This window comes from Malaya genurostris, chromosome 2 (genome assembly GCF_030247185.1).
Source record: "Malaya genurostris strain Urasoe2022 chromosome 2, Malgen_1.1, whole genome shotgun sequence".
Lineage (NCBI taxonomy): Eukaryota > Metazoa > Arthropoda > Insecta > Diptera > Culicidae > Malaya > Malaya genurostris.
The window spans coordinates 36,148,659-36,165,288 of NC_080571.1; the positions used below are offsets into that span (position 1 = coordinate 36,148,659).

The following is a 16,630-nucleotide window of genomic DNA, read 5'->3' on the forward strand; positions in this document are numbered from 1 at the left end:
TTTTTGTTTTTCTGTTTTTCTGTCTTTCTGTCTTTCTGTCTTTCTGTCTTTCTGTGTCTTTCTGTGTCTTTCTGTCTTTCTGTCTTTCTGTCTTTCTGTCTTTCTGTATTTCTGTCTTTCTGTCTTTCTGTCTTTTTGTCTGGATTTATATAATTTAACTACCAATCGAGTCGGAAACATTGAACTTAAACACGTATTCTAACCTCGTTTTAGTATTTCAATAGTATACAATTGAAAATGGGTTTAACTTAACCCATTATTTTAACTAACCATGTTAAAGATGGTCGGGTTTCGGGTCTGGTTCGGGGTCAGAAAAAAAATGCTTACCGGGTTCGGGTCGGGTACGGGTGACGATTTTTACCATTTTAAACTAATGCGGGTCCGGTTCGCGTATTTGTACCCGAAACCCGACCAGAATCCGATACTGATAGGTATTGGGCGGGTTCGGTAACAGAAAAATATATATAGATACGGATCGGTTTCGGGTTAAAAAATTTGGACGGGTCTCAGGTTTCGGGACTTTTCGGGTTCGAGTCGGTACGGGTGAAAATTTCTATTTTTTTCGGGTACGGGTCGGGTTCGGGTTTGAAAGAAAAATTAATCTCGGATTCGAGTCGGGTACGGATAAAAGTTGTTTAGTTTCGATTGGGTACAAGTCGAGTTTGGGTTTGAAAAAAATACTTACCCGACCATTTCTAGTTCGGGCTCGAGAATTTGGTCGGGTTTCGGGTATTCGAATCCAAGTACCAAAGTTTCGTCGAGTTCGAACTGGGTACGGGTAAAGATTTCAATTTTCCATCGGGTTCGGGTCGGCTTCGGGTTTACGAAATTGCTTACCCGACCTTCTCTATAGCTTGTCATAAAAATGTCATCCTCTTAATTCCTGTAGGACGGCCAACGGTTTCAATCGTTGCTTCACACCTCGCATTTCATTCAGTGGCAGTTCTGCTTCGATCGGTGTAAGAAGATTTCGCTTTATGCTTGAAAAAATACTATAAACATATGCTCTGTCACATTTTTCTGCTCAGTCAACACCTACCTTCATGCAGTGCGGATGGGTGAAATATTCGCTTTGTCATCCGCTCCATGAAAAGTATAGTGTTCGGTTTTCAGTATTGAATATCGAACCGACTTGCACTCGGTGCGGTTCAATAATCGTGATCGGTCGTGTCTCGTACAGAACCCTGTATTTTTTCAACAATTGACGTGAATACGTCTTACTTTACTATAGGGCGCCTTTTCAAAATTTCCCCTCTGGAAGAGTGATCAGTTTTTGATCGTGAATATTTCCTGTTTTATTCAACGTATCAAAATAATTTTTTTCCACGTCTTTGGAGATATGATCAACAATTGGTGATAGAAATTTCAGTATTATGAGGTAACCACAAATAACTCGAAATTAAAGTTTTCTAAATTATTTCATAAATGAAAAAGGTAAGAATTTGATACTTTATTCTAGCCTGCGTAGTTGTCTCATTCAGTTCGGACCGGAATTTTGTTCTAAGCCTGATTTCTGAGCCCGGAATCTGGAACTGAGATCAGGATCTTGGTCCTAGACCTAGACTTTGGAACGAAAATTCGTAAAAAAATTGTTGGACTTGGATCTGAATTTTGAAACAGAATTCTGGAATTGAAATTGACTTTTGGACCAGAATACAATTCCAAAGCTCCTATCCAGAATTCAGACTTATAATTCAAACTCAGAATTTGGAAGCACCTTAAGTTCTGAAACTGCAGACCGAAAATCAGTACCAAAATTCAGATCTGAAACTCAGTTTTATTTCCATAGTTCCTTTTTAAAATGCACTCCAGAAACCAGGCTTAGAATTCAGTTAAAAAATGCAGGTCTAGAAATAGGATCCAAAATCCACTTTCACAATTCTAAAAGTGTAACTGAATTCAGGGACTAGATTTTTGAACTAAATTCCGGTTCTGGCGTACACAACTCAGTTTCGAAGCTGAATTCTGGATCCGAGTTTGAAAAGTGAATCGTGGAACCAAACTAAAATTCAGAATTCAGTTTCGAACCAGAATCCTGGTTTCGAATTCAGTTCCAGATCTCAGGTTCAGTGATCAGTTCAACATTCTAGACACTTAATTCAGTTCTAGAACTCAGTTTCAGAATTCAGCATCAAAATTGAGTTTCAGAATTTAGGTCCAGAATTTCGGGATTAAGAATTCAGATTCATTAACATCAAAGAAATTGAAAGAAATCATTTTATTCGTATTCACGTCATCCGGTTATGTCTCTGACATTACCCACCCATCTTTTGTAAACAGAGTTTAGAAGTAATGGTAAAATTTCGTTGTCGTTGATTTTTTTTCTGCTACCACAATTTTGTTAAATCATTACACAGTAATCTGACTTCCCATTGTCTTTTATTTGATATAGTGTTAATCTGTCATGTTGACGGCAGTGTGTTGATTTTTTATGTTACATGTTTTTTTGTTTTTGTTTAAATTATCTAAGATTTCATCAAACTTCTTCTGCTATCGTTTTTCTTCTTCCGAAGGTGAACAATAACAGTTTCAATTTCATCGCTCTTTTTCCAGAGCTGCGACGAGATCGGTAAATTTTCCAAGTAGCCTCCTACCATGTTCAAGTAAAACTTACAACTGTTCAATTGAAAACTACAATGCCATTATAACTGTTTTATTTTAATATTTCCAATCTTAACAAACCTTAAAAAAAATTCACTTTCACCTTTACAGGTTACTATCAACCGGCTGGTCCGTTGATATCGCCTCATCTGTTGCCGCAACCGGCTCCAGGTCCACCCAGTGCAACGTCCCAACACAGTGCCAGCAGTAGTGCTGTGACCAAACAACCACCAGAGTCTGATTCCCCGCTGCAATCGTTGACCCAACCGCCGTCCTCGTCCACAGCGGATAGCACCGACAGCGATGTGCTGCTGACTGGTAAGTGGAGATCCTTTTTCTAATTTGAATCGTTCCAAGTTAGTAATTCACGATTTTCTTTCTCAACAGGCGGTGATTTGTCAGCCCGATCGCAGGCCTACCGATACGGTCCGTCCGGTCCGCCAAATATTTACCAGCGTCCGGTTCAGATGCACTGTCCTCCGCCGCCACATCTGGCACCGAACTACTACGCGGCACCTCCGTACAGTCAGTACCCGCCGGAGATGTACTACACCCACGCTTACCCGCCAGCACACTTCTATCCAAAGTTTGCCCAGTACTACCCGAGCCGGCGATACTACCCGGGACCACCGGGTCCCGGTGAGCACCTGTACGAGCAAGCCCCTCCTCCGTCTAGTGGTCCCGTACCGCCCCCGTCCGGTGCTCAGCTAGTTCCGGCCGGTCCCCAGGGTCCCCAACATCTGGATCACTATCCCGGACCACCACCGTATCCGTATCCGGGGTACGGCAGTCCCGGGCCAGGGCCTGGAGGGCAGTGTTACTCCCGTAACCTGCAGCCCCCACCGTATATGGGTAAGCAAATGTATGAAATCATCTCGCACCTTCACATTCATGTGCGCGTGTCATTGCCCCGTCCAAGGGTTGTTGTTCTCTAGACAGTTAAAATTGCATGTAATTGTAGAATGACAGACAAATCATGTGCTCAGTGGTTCTTCGACCAAAATGAACTGAAAAAAAACAAAACAATCTCCGCCAGTTGAGCCAATTATATCTAATTACATAGGACATTCTGTATATTAACATTAACATTAATTTCCATCAATAATCATGAGTAACATCTACTCTCTACTTGAAACAGTGTTGAGTGTAAGAACCTAAATTTGAGTAACTGTGGGAATACTCTTAATCAGCGCTGTTCCACTTTTTCTGAATATGAGTAGTACCTTACTCAACTAAGAAGTTCTTTTTAAATGTGCAATTAGAAAATCTGTTCTGCTAAAGTATTCAAAAAAGTCATTATTTATTTGCATTCCTTCATAAAACAAATTTTCCGCAACGATTTGATACACAGCTGGGAAATTTAAAAGTAATATCAATTTTCATACTTGCCAGTTTTGAGAATTGTGAAATTTATTGAAAAACAATAGCAACCTCTCGTCTACCCGTAACTGATTCAAAGTTATCTTAATAATGTATCCAGATTTAAAGTTTGTGCGTTCAGGCGGCTCCTGGAAATTTTGTCTGGCTACCTAGAGTTTCATTGATTCAAGGCTTCAGTCTTTTTCAAGGCTACCTGAATCACTAACAGTCTTTTTTTTAACAATTAGTCAGCCTTTCTCAAGGCTATACAAAGAGTGATATTAGAGTGACTACGAAATTAATCAGCCTTTTTTAAAGCTAGCTATTCAAAGAACTAAACAGTCTTTATTAAGACTACCACAAAATCAGTCTTTATCAAGACTTTTCCAAACTAGGAGTCTAATCGAAGACTAATTTAGCCTAGTTAATTTAATTTCAAATTTCATTCATTTCAAAAATGCCTGCGTCCAACCGGAAAGGCAACAAGCCTAAGGCTTAAAATAATTCAATACGAAATAAATCACAATCCGTTATTCAACATTTTCCTAATAACATTCACGATCTTATAGAATCTGAATGTAAAAATAAAAGACAACGGACGGATTTCCCTTCCGCTGATCCTCTGCCGTCTAACAATATTTACGAGATTCTTCCTGAATCCGATTGTAGCGACATAGAAGAAAATTCTTCAAAAATTCCCAAAATGGACGCTTGTCGTTCTGGGAAGAAACAACAATCTATGCCACCAGTGACGGTGATGATTTCCGACTTCAAAGCATTCCGTACTGAGCTTTCTACTTTTCTCCCGGAAGTAAAAGTCTCATTTCAAATCGGACGAAGAGGAGAATGTCGAGTCTTGGTTGATGGATTGGAAGATTACGAACGTCTTATTCGATATTTGTCCGAGAAACTTCATAAATTTTATTCATATGATATAAAATCAGACAGACCCTTCAAGGCTGTCTTGAAAGGCTTATCAAATGATCAAAGTACTGATGAAATTAAAAATGAACTGAAAGAATGGCTTGGTTTGGTCTCTTCCCAAGTAATTCTTATGTAAAAAGAGCGAATGGTACTTCTAAACCCTCGCTCTGGAATTTCCCATGAACTTTACTTAATACACTTCAATCGAAGTGACGTAAACCATTTGAAAACTTAAGAAAAAGTACGTTTCATTTCCCACATTAAAATTCATTGGGGACATTATAAACGGCATAATCGTATTGCAAACTTAACGCAATGTCGTCGTTGCCAAGGCTTCGGCCATGGAACCAAAAATTGTCATATGGATATACGGTGTATAAATTGCATTTGAAAGACGTTTGTCCAATGAATGAAACCACTGATCAATTTTCATGTTCAAATTGCGATGGAAATCATAAATCCAATTATTTGAAATGTCCTGTAAGGGAAAAAAAATTAAACGCTCGTTCGCTTAGACAACAAGTCAAATCAACGACCTTAAACTTACAGAACATACCTGAAAATTAAAAAACCGTTAAAAATGCCACGCCTAATTCTTCTGAGGCACTTATTTCTTCGAATTTAAAACAAAAAACTGGTACCCCTTCCAATTCGTCTTCTAACGAAAACAATTTATTGACAGGTAGATCGACCTCGTCATCATCTTCTTCTAATGTCAGTTATGCTAGTATAACAGGTAGAAATCTACCACTTAATTCTTCTAATGTAAATAATCAAATCACAGGACCGCCTTGAAGTTCATCTTCTAACGGAAACAATTTATTAATAGGTAGATCGGCCATATCATCTTCCTCTAATGGCAGTCTACCTACAAATATTCCTTCAATGTCATTCGCTTCTTTAAATGAAGTTGATTTAGGCGATATAACTGAAAATAAAATGATCTACCTACAAGATCAACTTTTTCAAATGATCATCCAAATGAATTCGACCTCATCACTTTTTGAAGCATTTCAAATCGGATGGCAATTTGCAAATAATATTATAATGAATTTAAAATTTAACAGCGATGTTAAATAATGATTTGAATATTTTAAATTGGAATGCTCGATCTTTGAAATCGAGTGAAGATGAATTTTATAATTTTCTCAAAGTTCACAAAATTCATATTGCTATTGTGACAGACACTTTTCTTAAACCAAATGTCAAATTGAAAAGTAATCCACATTATGTGGTTCATCGGTTTGACAGGTTACTGGAATGGGTGGTGGAGTTGCCAATTTTGTCCAACGGCAAATTAAACATCGAATTTTACCTTCTTTCAATACTAAAGTTATTGAAAGCTTGGGAATCGAAGTTGAAACCATTCATTGAATTTATTTCATCGCTGGAGCATATTTGCCATTCCAATGCACCGGCGAACAATTAAATTTCTTTAAAGGCGATTTGCAAAAATTCACAAGATATCGACCGAAATTTTTCGTAATAGGGGACTTAAATGCTAAGCATGTCCAGTGGAATTTTAGGTAAAATAACAGTAATGGTAAAATACTTCATAATCAAATCAAAGTCACATTTGTAGTGAACCGATTACACATGCTGACTTTGACCCAGATCATATTCCTGTAACATTCAGACTTTCCAACGAAGCTATAATTAATCCAATTAGTTTTATATTCAACTATCATAGAGCTAATTGGTTGGATTACAGATCTCACATTGAAAATCATGTGGATCATGAAACTATTTTAGAAAATTCTGCGGACATCGACACAGCAATTGACAATTTGAATAATTATATTATCGAAGCTAGAAATCTTTCAGTTCCCAAAGCTCAAACTAAATTAAATTCTCCTATCATCGATGACAATCTTCAACTGCTCATTCGGTTGAAGAATGTTCGTCGACGACAATATCAACGTTCTCGTGATCCTGCTGTGAAAAACATAGTTAAGGATTTACAAAAAGAAATCAAACATAGATTTACTCTTTTGCGAAATGAAAATTTCACTAAAGAAGTTGAACAAATTAAACCATATTTTAAACCTTTCTGGAAACTTTCTAAGGTTCTTAAGAAACCTCAGAAACCAATTCCTGCTCTCAAGGAAGGAAATCAAATACTTTTTACAAATGGCGAAAAAGCTCAAAAACTTGCTCAGCAGTTCAAGAGTGTCCACAATTTTAATTTGAACGTTGTGAGTCCTATTGAAAATGAAGTCTCACTGAAATATGATCATATTTCAACTCAAGTGTTATTACCAAATGACATTATTGTGTTGAATTTTGATGAAATTAAGTCAATTATTAGGAAACTTAAAAACGCGAAGGCTCCTGGTAATGATGGAATTTTTAATATTCTTATAAATTTGGTCAAGTTGTTGTTCCACCAGGAAGAAAACGCTTCAAAGGATTCAGAATAAAATTCTGAAAATGATTTTGAAGCGTCCTCCCTGGTTTAGTACAAATGAGTTACACAGACTCACAAATATAGAACCATTAGATTAATGTCACATAATATTATAAGCAAATTTCGACAAAAATCGATGCAATCTTCAATTGAATCGATTCGCTCTCTGTGTTAGTTAGTATATAAGTTCATTTTTCCCATTACACAATACAAGTAGGTTTAGAATTTTCCCTACACAAAAATCTCAGAATTGCGGAAGCAAATGATGTCCTCATGGTAATAACCAAAGTATGTATATAATAGGGCTGAAAAGTCACCACTTGTGGCTGAACACCCTAAATCTTAATAATTTAATTTTAACTCATATTCCAATAAATAGTTATTTAAAAAAAAATTTGAACCGCTAAGCAGACGTAAAGTTTCTGCTATTTACAGATAGTTTACAGATCGTTCGGCACGTCAGAAAAGACATGGCACTCCGTTGCAAAACAAACAGTGTTCTGTAGATTGCAGAAACTTTACGTCTGCTTAGCGGTTCAGGTCGCGGCCAGTGGGTCGCGTAAAACTACGTGGCGTATTACATCTCTTTCCATGCTCTCTCGTAAATGTGCAAAATGACTCTTACTGTGGCCGGGTTGCCAAGAAAGTTTTGATATTTTCGGTTACAAGTTTGACTACATCACATAAAATCCAAGAAAGCTACCGCTTGTTTGGCAGCCTTTTTGAGCCGATTTTATTTCTCTCGTTCTCATGCTCCGTCACGTTACCAGGGAACTAAAATGGCGCCGCCATAGAAATCGACTTACCATCACAAAAATAACTTTCACTTCATTTTTATCGCGACATGTTTATTTTTATGGACTAATCGCATCTAAATTTAATTATCTAGACATTGTCAGAATAGATTTTTGATCCATGCTTTTGAAGGCGAGATATTCAATGAAAAAGTTGAAAGACGGCGTTTTCAGCTATGCAATTCTTCCTTCAGCCAAAAGACTTTCCCGACCGCTAAAGTCAATGAATCATTCTGAAATTTTCACAGAACCTAAACCATTTTTCTAAGAGATTGTCAGTTGGGTTTTTTGATATTCGTCACCGTTTCTGAGTAAATCAGATTTGAAGCGTGGAAATAGCCCTCTAAATCACCCTAAAACACACTGGCCTCAGTCCTTAAAGAGAAATTGCTGCCAGTAAGACATACTTGCTGACTGCAGATTTTTTTCAGGTTTACTTTTGCAACCCTGTCTGAAGATATTTGAAATTTTTACCTGCCATCTCTGCTCCAACGCAGAAATTTGAACTGAGAACGGTTCACTAGACTGATTATTTTCACTTCCAGTTTGCATATTTTAACAGTCGAATGATTTTTGACACAATTTAGGATCATTAGGGGAGCTGATTTGAAGAATTTTGTTCGTCGTTATTCACTTTATGAAAAATTTAGAATTGGAGAATTTCGAAATAATAAAAATCGGAAATTAATCTTGAGCAATTAAGCAATCAAGAACACGAAACGTCAACATGAAGGTGCATGCTTACCAAATTTGTTCAAAGCAATCCAGTATTCCATCTCGAAACTGAATTGACTGAGCTGTAAGTGTTGCCAATCTGAACTCTTTTTTCTCAATTTTTACTGCCGGGAATTTCTAATTCACACTCCTATATAGAAAACAAAAATGTATTTCACATCAAAACTAAAAGCTTCATGTTGTTAATCCCAAAGGATCTGTTTTCGTATCTGTTGACAGCAGGGCTTGCAAATTGAAGCAACGAATATGAACAAAAGGGTTTCACCATCTGTGCTATTAACACACATTCGTATGTCAGGTAGAATTCACAGCGCAACCTAAGCAAGGAGAGCTGCTTCGTTCGTTCATTAGTTCATGAATATGCCCGCTTGCTGAGACCTATGCTTCATGAGGTTAGCTTTTGATGAATGATTCTCATATTGTAGATGCCTATGAGGAAACTAGATTCATAACTTTTAGTTCCGATGAATGCTAATTTGAAGAACATTGCTTTTAGTGTTTCTAGGATATATACACAGTGTAAGCTGCCAAGAAACAAATTGATTGTTTTGAAAATGGGCTCAAATGCAAAATTTCTGCTATTAAATGTTTAAAGTATGTTTGAAATGTGATCAAATTTGGTCTAGGAATGCGAACATTATTTTAAAAATGATTTCTGTAAACCTACACTTTAAAAATAAACCGTAAACATTGCCTATATGACTTTGCTTCGCGTCTTGTAGCACGCCGTGAAGCAAGGTCTTCTTTCTCGTACAATACTAACGAGAGCGAACCCTTCATTTCATTACATTGTCATGGATTGCTTAGTTCATGTATTAACTAAGACTAAGAGCACAGACAATTTACTTGGCAAGGGGAATTGGTCTGCTCAGTAGCATATACTCTCACGCATCCAGTTTCTCTCTGATATAGGTCTCTCATTCAGCTATGTCAAGCAAAGTGTTCACAGCAGATGTTTTTTTGTTGCTTCGTTCGTTTGAGGATTCACAATAGAAGCCCTGGTTGACAGTTGAATTCCATTTTTTATGTAGAATTCCAACTACCGTTTGGCTACCACTTTCAATTGGCCGTCTCAAACTCTGAAGTAATAATTTAAATTTACTTACGGAATGGAATTAAACTTACAAAGAACTGTAATATTTTCCGTTTTCTTTTTTCGCAATTTGCGAATTAGCAGAGTAGGTATTTCTCAAACAATTCATCCTTATCTTTCTAATTCCTGTCGCACAATCCAATCGAAATCAACTGTCTATTTTAACCGCTCTCACATCATTTCAGATGCGCACTACACGACCAACTGTCCCTGTCCGATGCAATCGTGTCCAAAAAACGTCAATGCTGGGTCCCTTATTGGTATCAAGGCCAGTAAGGGCCCAGTAGCCACCGTACCAACCCCAAACCATCATATCGCCACGACGGGAGCGTATTCCGCCGTACAGACATCCACCATGAACAGCAGTGAGCCAATCATGATCTCGTCTGGTTCATCTACATCTTCTTCACCTCCATCGTTGGACATTCACGCACCGATAGTGTGTCCAGCCGAGGTCGCCACGTCCTCGATATACGTGGCACCGACGACAACCACGATGACGACGACGGCAACGTCTGCGACGACGCAGGTCAGCGCAGCATACAGCAGCACCGCTACCGCGTGCAACACAAACATCACAACCACTACCATCACAAGCAACAACACCACAGTGGTGACTGAACCAAATAGAACACCTAAGGTTAAGCCAGAAAGTGACCTGTACCAGTGTAGTAAAAACTACCACCTGCATCATCATCACTATCACCAAGATCAACGCCCGTCGGCACCTCCACCAACGCATCCGCTGCAGCACTTCGATCCCGGAACCACTCCGCTTTTGGCAGAGGTCAAAGAAGAACCTTCAACGCCAACCCCCGAGTCCGAGTTTAAATCCGCCAAAAACATTCCGAAGCTGATACCGATTACGGCAGCCATGGTCAAACAGGAGATTGCCGAGGTCAAACAGGAGCTATCGACGGTGGTGACCTGCAAGAAGGAGGACTTCGAAGAGAATGGACCAGCGATGACTCCGGATCTGCTACTCGATGAAGCATTAATCAAAAAAGAAGAACTCGTTTCGGAGCTTCTACTACCGGACCGGTGTTTCGTCCAGAATCAAAAACTCGACAACAAATGTCTCCTATCAAATATTCTAACCACTGAAGCTAATCTGATCAATCACAAGACTAGCGCCGGTGATATTTGTAGCAGCGAGAAGAATAGTGTTAGTAACAGCAACAACAATAACAACAACAGTAGTATTAGTAACGAGAAAGTACAATTAGTCGATAGTGTCCTACCTGAAATTCCGGCATCAACGGTCAAGCGGAGACCACTGTTGGTTGCATGCAAGAAAACGACGCCGAAAAAATCACCACCCAATAGCTATAAGAATCTGATTAAACGTACAAATCTGGACGAAGAAAGCACGATCACGGTGCTCAGCGATGACGATGAAGAGGAGGACGAGGAAGAAGCAGTCATTCAAAAGGTAGTTCGGCGTAAGCTGCTGGCTACTACCCGGCCAAGAAAGGTTCTCAAGCGAACACGGCGAATCTTCGGCGCAGAACAGCAGCGCCATCTGAGGAAACTTTCCCGAACATTATCGAAATCGAAACGAATCCGAAAGATTACTAAGCGGCCATCGTGTGTTCCGAGCAATCCGAAGATTGAAGTACCAACAACTCAACAAACGGAACCAAAGCTTCCCGAAACCGTACCGGTTTCGGAGGACTCACGGAACGGAACGAAGCAAATCGAAATGGACAGTAAGCCCGAGGAGCCCGAACGGCAGGCCAGGCCAATGTCCAACGTAGACCTAACGATCGATCTGGTAGCCAAGGGATATTTTTCCGAACCGGAAATTCTATCCCAGGAGACAAAGGCCACCTCACGTAAGATCAAGAAACTAAAACAACTGGAAGGTCGCTCACAGTCTGAACAAACCCGGAGTAAGCGAGAGCATAGCTCCGAAAATAAACACTCATCCAAGAAAGCTAAGAAACTTGACGCGCTGGACGTTGATTTCGACAAAAGAAAAGGTAAGTGCAAAGCGAAAACGATTCATGCCGATGTTCTGGACGCTCCTGCTCCGTCTATTACTGTTGTCGTTTCGACAGATAAGGAGTTGAAAAAGGCATCCAAAGCGGTGGAAAAAGACAAGAAATCCAAGAAAGGATCGAAGTACAACTCTAAAAAGAAGTCCGGTAAAAAATCTAAGAAACTAGACCGTGAAGAACGAGAAGCTCACACGATGCCCGATCCTACAAAAGATGATCAACCGCAACCTCATCCGATCCCAACGCCAATGTGCCCTGACGAGGTAGATCCCAGCGTTGACGATCGAGAAACGGACTTCGATGATGCCGCAACGATGCTGGTGGAAGATGACATGATGAGTGTCGACACAAACACGATGATAAATCGTCACAACAACAATAACAGCAGTACCGTCGAGAACAAGAATGCCGTCGGTGTAGAGGATCCGATGGAAATCCCTTTGGCACCGACTACGGTTGCAGTTCATGGTTGCGATCAGAACCCACAAGCCCTACCAAATGAGGATGAAGACGAGGAGGAAGACGACGAGGAAGAGGAAGAGGAAATCATGCTAGCGAGAAGATTTGCCAAAAAGAATGCCAAAGCACTTCGGCGTGCAGCTCGGTCGAGGTCTAAATCAAAATCTAGAAAGTTCAGCATCAAAAAACGGCACCGCATCTACCGGATGACGGCCGAGGTGGAGGAGGTGATCGTGCCAAGAAAATGCAACAGTGCACCCCGTTGGAGCAATGGTTGGACCTGGGAAGGACAACCGTTCCAGGGCAAAGTGTTTTTGAATGTAAGTCGAATAAAAGAATTTAGAGGGGTTGACTAGAAAATCTTATTCAATGATTTATTTTCTTTCTAGAGCGATGATCCCCCTGTACTGCGAACTTGTTACCCCGCGATGCGACATTCGGAAGGAGACATTATTAGACCGCGGGACTGTGTATTGCTTCGGGCGGGCAGCAAGCGGGCTGAGCTGCCTTACGTGGCTAAGGTAGCATACCTTTGGGAGAATCCAGAAGATGGTAGGTTTCTTCTGCATTTTGTAAGACCCGTTATCTAACGGCTGAATACTGGATTCCAGGTGAAATGATGATGTCACTGCTGTGGTACTACCGGCCAGAACATACCGAACAGGGCCGACAACCGACCGATGGACCGGACGAAGTGTTCGCATCACGCCACAAGGACCATAATAGCGTAGCTTGCATCGAGGACAAATGTTACGTTTTGACGTTCAGCGAGTACTGCAGGTCAGTGTTATATTTTTATTAAGGAGCATTCTCACAGGATTTGGAATTTTGAACACTTATATCTTAATGACGATGTTGCGCTGTTGCGAAGCCTTAGCTCGGATCAGAAGTCCCGACGATTTTGTTCGAACTCGGTTTGGTTCAGATTGTGAGAATTTTCCGAATAGTTTTACTTAAATTGTCCATATAAAATTTGGGCAACAATTGTGAATCTAATCTCGATAGTACAAAACCTCCGTTAAGCGATGCTACAAAACTGCTTCAGTCAGTTTTTCATTTGCGCTCAAATCAAGGGTAAGTAAAACAAAAAAGGTGTCGGCTGGCGATCGATCTCGGAAGTTCTTTCAAGATAATACAGATCTATGTTTGCGGTATCGATGCCAGATAGTAGTGAAAGGTGAAAAGCTTTTTTTTTGTTCGTCAGACAAAACTAGTTTCCGTAGTTCTCCGTTGATAAATTTAAATTTCCGTAGATTTCCATAGGAAAAATCCGTAAATTCGTAGAAAATGTTCGAATCCGTGGATCTACGGAGATTTCCGTAGATCTGACATCGCTGGTTTGCGGATCTACAAAACGGATATGAACATCAATATCAATTTTTTTTGCATTCAAAATGCCTTACTCTTAACTATACGGGGCTGGGTGTCAATTAAACAATGCAAGTTTAGCCGCGTAACCGTTTCCTGTCATAATTTTGAACGATAAGAACTCAGTTAATTGTTCATGGATTTATATAGTTCAGCTACCAATCGATTCGGAAATTTTCAACTTAAACACATGAGGCGAAGTCGTTTAAGTACTTCAATTGTTTACCATTGAAAAATCGGTTTATATCGACCTGTGTTTTCACGAACCAATCACAGCATATCATCTGTTAGATTTTTCTAGCACGGCCGACGGTTCCGATCACTGCTTACTCCTCGAATTTTATTTAGTACACGGAACGACCGAAATCAGCTCTGCGTCTAATTCGTATCACTGTTTTTGAATTAGTTGATTTTAACAACAAAATTTCCAAAATAACTATGAAAGTAGTTAAAATTGAGAATTTACTTTGCTGAACAAAACTCTTATTGTTAGAGAATGGGTTTAGTTGGCAAATATCCTGGACACAAACCATTAATATTTGAATCCAATCACAAAATTAATTGTTAAAGAGAAACAATTTATTTTGTGATTAAAATCAGAAAATTTGTTTCTATTTACCTATCACCATCATTGCTGAAGGACAGTACAAAGAAAACAAAACTGAAATTGGTTTTAATAACAAGTTTATTAGCCAGAAACTCATGAGAAGTGTCAAAGCAAAACAATACATTAAAAAGCTAAAAAGGACAGTCTTGTTGAAACCGATTGCAAATTGTTTTGATGTTTTTCGCATGTGTTACGATATATCCATATATAAATTTCTAAACCGATATGTAAAAATGACGTAAACTCTTAGTGGAAAGTGTATTTATTCAGAATTTGTGCGCATTTGAAGCGATTATGCTTAATAATGTTTTTACACGGAACAGTGAAGTGAGTTTCGAATGTTGCACTCTAATTGTATATGTCAAATGAAGTTTTTTGTTTCTTCCCACCTTCCGAACTAAGCCGTCCGGTGTATTGCTTGTATTCGGTTTTTGTTTTCCGAGTGCTCAAAGTTTTCAGTGAGAGAGTCGATTTCGTGAAGTCGAATGAAGAAAACAGCGATTTAGAAGAAAAAATTTAAAAGGAGTTCATGTTTCGTTTATGTCTTTTTCTCCAATACAACATCGTATTTATACCTTCCAATATAGAAAAGACAACCGCGACTGAAAAATTCTTTTCGGCAGTAGTGTGCCATCTAGTGGCTAGTAGTCATTACGGTGTTAACGTTTTTTGACAGTGCGCCATATAGCTGCAAATTGCAGAAGCCAATTCAACCGTTTATGTTGGTTGAAAACAACATATTCTTCCTCTAATTCAACTAAAAAATTAGTTGAATGGAAATGAAGTGTTGCTAAGAAATGACAGCACGTTTAATTGGTAAATTCAACTAAAAAATAGTCATTTTAACAAATATTTTTTTTATTATTAAGGGATTGAGAATTAAAAAATCTAAATTAGCAAAAGTAAGATTTTTTTTGTCTCAAAAAATAACTAACTACATAAAATCAGAAAATCAACTAATTTTTTCGCCAAAATGGTGATTTTGGTCTTTCCGTATAGCAGCTTAGCTTCGATAGTTATATGGAGGATTTACGTTATGCAAGAAAAAAGTACGGGTGTGTAATGTCAGAGACATAACTGGATGTCGTGAATACGAATAAAACTGACACACTTTCTTTATACTTCCGAATTCGAACTGGTAGTTGATCGATTGTGTAAATTGTGCTACTTTCCCCTTTTTCACTACTAGAATTTTAAGTGATGCGCCCTGACTAAATTACAGATTAGTTACATTAAACATTCTGAAACGCAATTAAATGTAATGAAATAACTAGATAGTTCTTTATAATAAAAATGGGCCGTAAAGTAAAATTTCGCATAATTCTTTAGGAGTATTGTTATGGTTCTAAAAAGAACCGATTTGAAGAATTCTGGAATTAGGAACTGGACCTAAGCTCAAGAACTAAATTCAGAACTTAGAACAGACTCAGAATTCAGTTTGATTTTAGTTCTAGAACTACAATTTCGAAACTGAAATCAGTTCCGAAATCTTTTTCCAGAATCCAGTTCAGCACACAGGCTCTGAATTCTAAACCCGGAGCTAAGCTCTCAAACTTGAAGACGGTTTTTCGCCTCGACCATCAAAATGGGTTGTATAAAGTACAGTAAAGCAAAATTTCGCATAATTCTTTGAGAGTATTATTATGGTTCTAAAAAGAACCGAATAGAATTCTAGAATAAGGAACTGGACCTGAGTTCAAGAACTAAATTTAGAACCAAGAACAGAAGTTCTGCTTTCATAGCCGACTGCTCCACCTGACGACTGAAGTCCAAATGAAAGATGCGACCTGAGCGTTTGAGGTTTTTAACCACGCAGAAGGTGCACTCTCCGAAGCTGCTGGTCCCACAACGTCTGCTTGCATCCAACGCTCAAGAAGAAATGATCGAATTTCGACCACGGTTTCCCTTTTATACACAGTCAGTTGAAAATATGTGCTTGACTACCTCAAAATCGTCGTCCTTGCGCGAAAAAGCCAAGCAAAAGTAAAGAGTTTTCCGTGTTGTTTTCAAAATTTGAGAAAACTTAATATTTGAGTTGTTTGTGGTTATCTCACACTATTCAAAATATTATCCTAAATTCCTGATCATATTTTTGATGAAATGGTGAAAGAATTATGTTGCTGCCTTGAATACAAGTAGAGATATTCACGATTAAGTTCTGCCCATTCTTCCATATGGCTAATTTTGAAAAGGTACCCCATAGTAAAGTAAGTCGTATTCACGACAAAATGGGTTGTATAGAGTACAGAAAAGTAAAATTTCGCATAATTCTTTGGGAGTATT

At 38.8% G+C, this 16,630-nt stretch overlaps 1 protein-coding gene across 1 annotated transcript in view; it reads left to right on the forward strand.

Moving 5' to 3' along the window:
- Positions 1 to 16,630, forward strand: part of LOC131430015 (titin homolog) — a 479,674-nt gene that overhangs the window by 451,129 nt on the left and 11,915 nt on the right. The window contains exons 7-11 of the mRNA XM_058594621.1: positions 2,713 to 2,919; positions 2,989 to 3,453; positions 10,099 to 12,692; positions 12,762 to 12,924; positions 12,984 to 13,152. Of these exons, the coding sequence (XP_058450604.1) occupies positions 2,713 to 2,919; positions 2,989 to 3,453; positions 10,099 to 12,692; positions 12,762 to 12,924; positions 12,984 to 13,152 (3,598 nt within the window). The remainder of the gene's footprint in view (positions 1 to 2,712; positions 2,920 to 2,988; positions 3,454 to 10,098; positions 12,693 to 12,761; positions 12,925 to 12,983; positions 13,153 to 16,630) is intronic.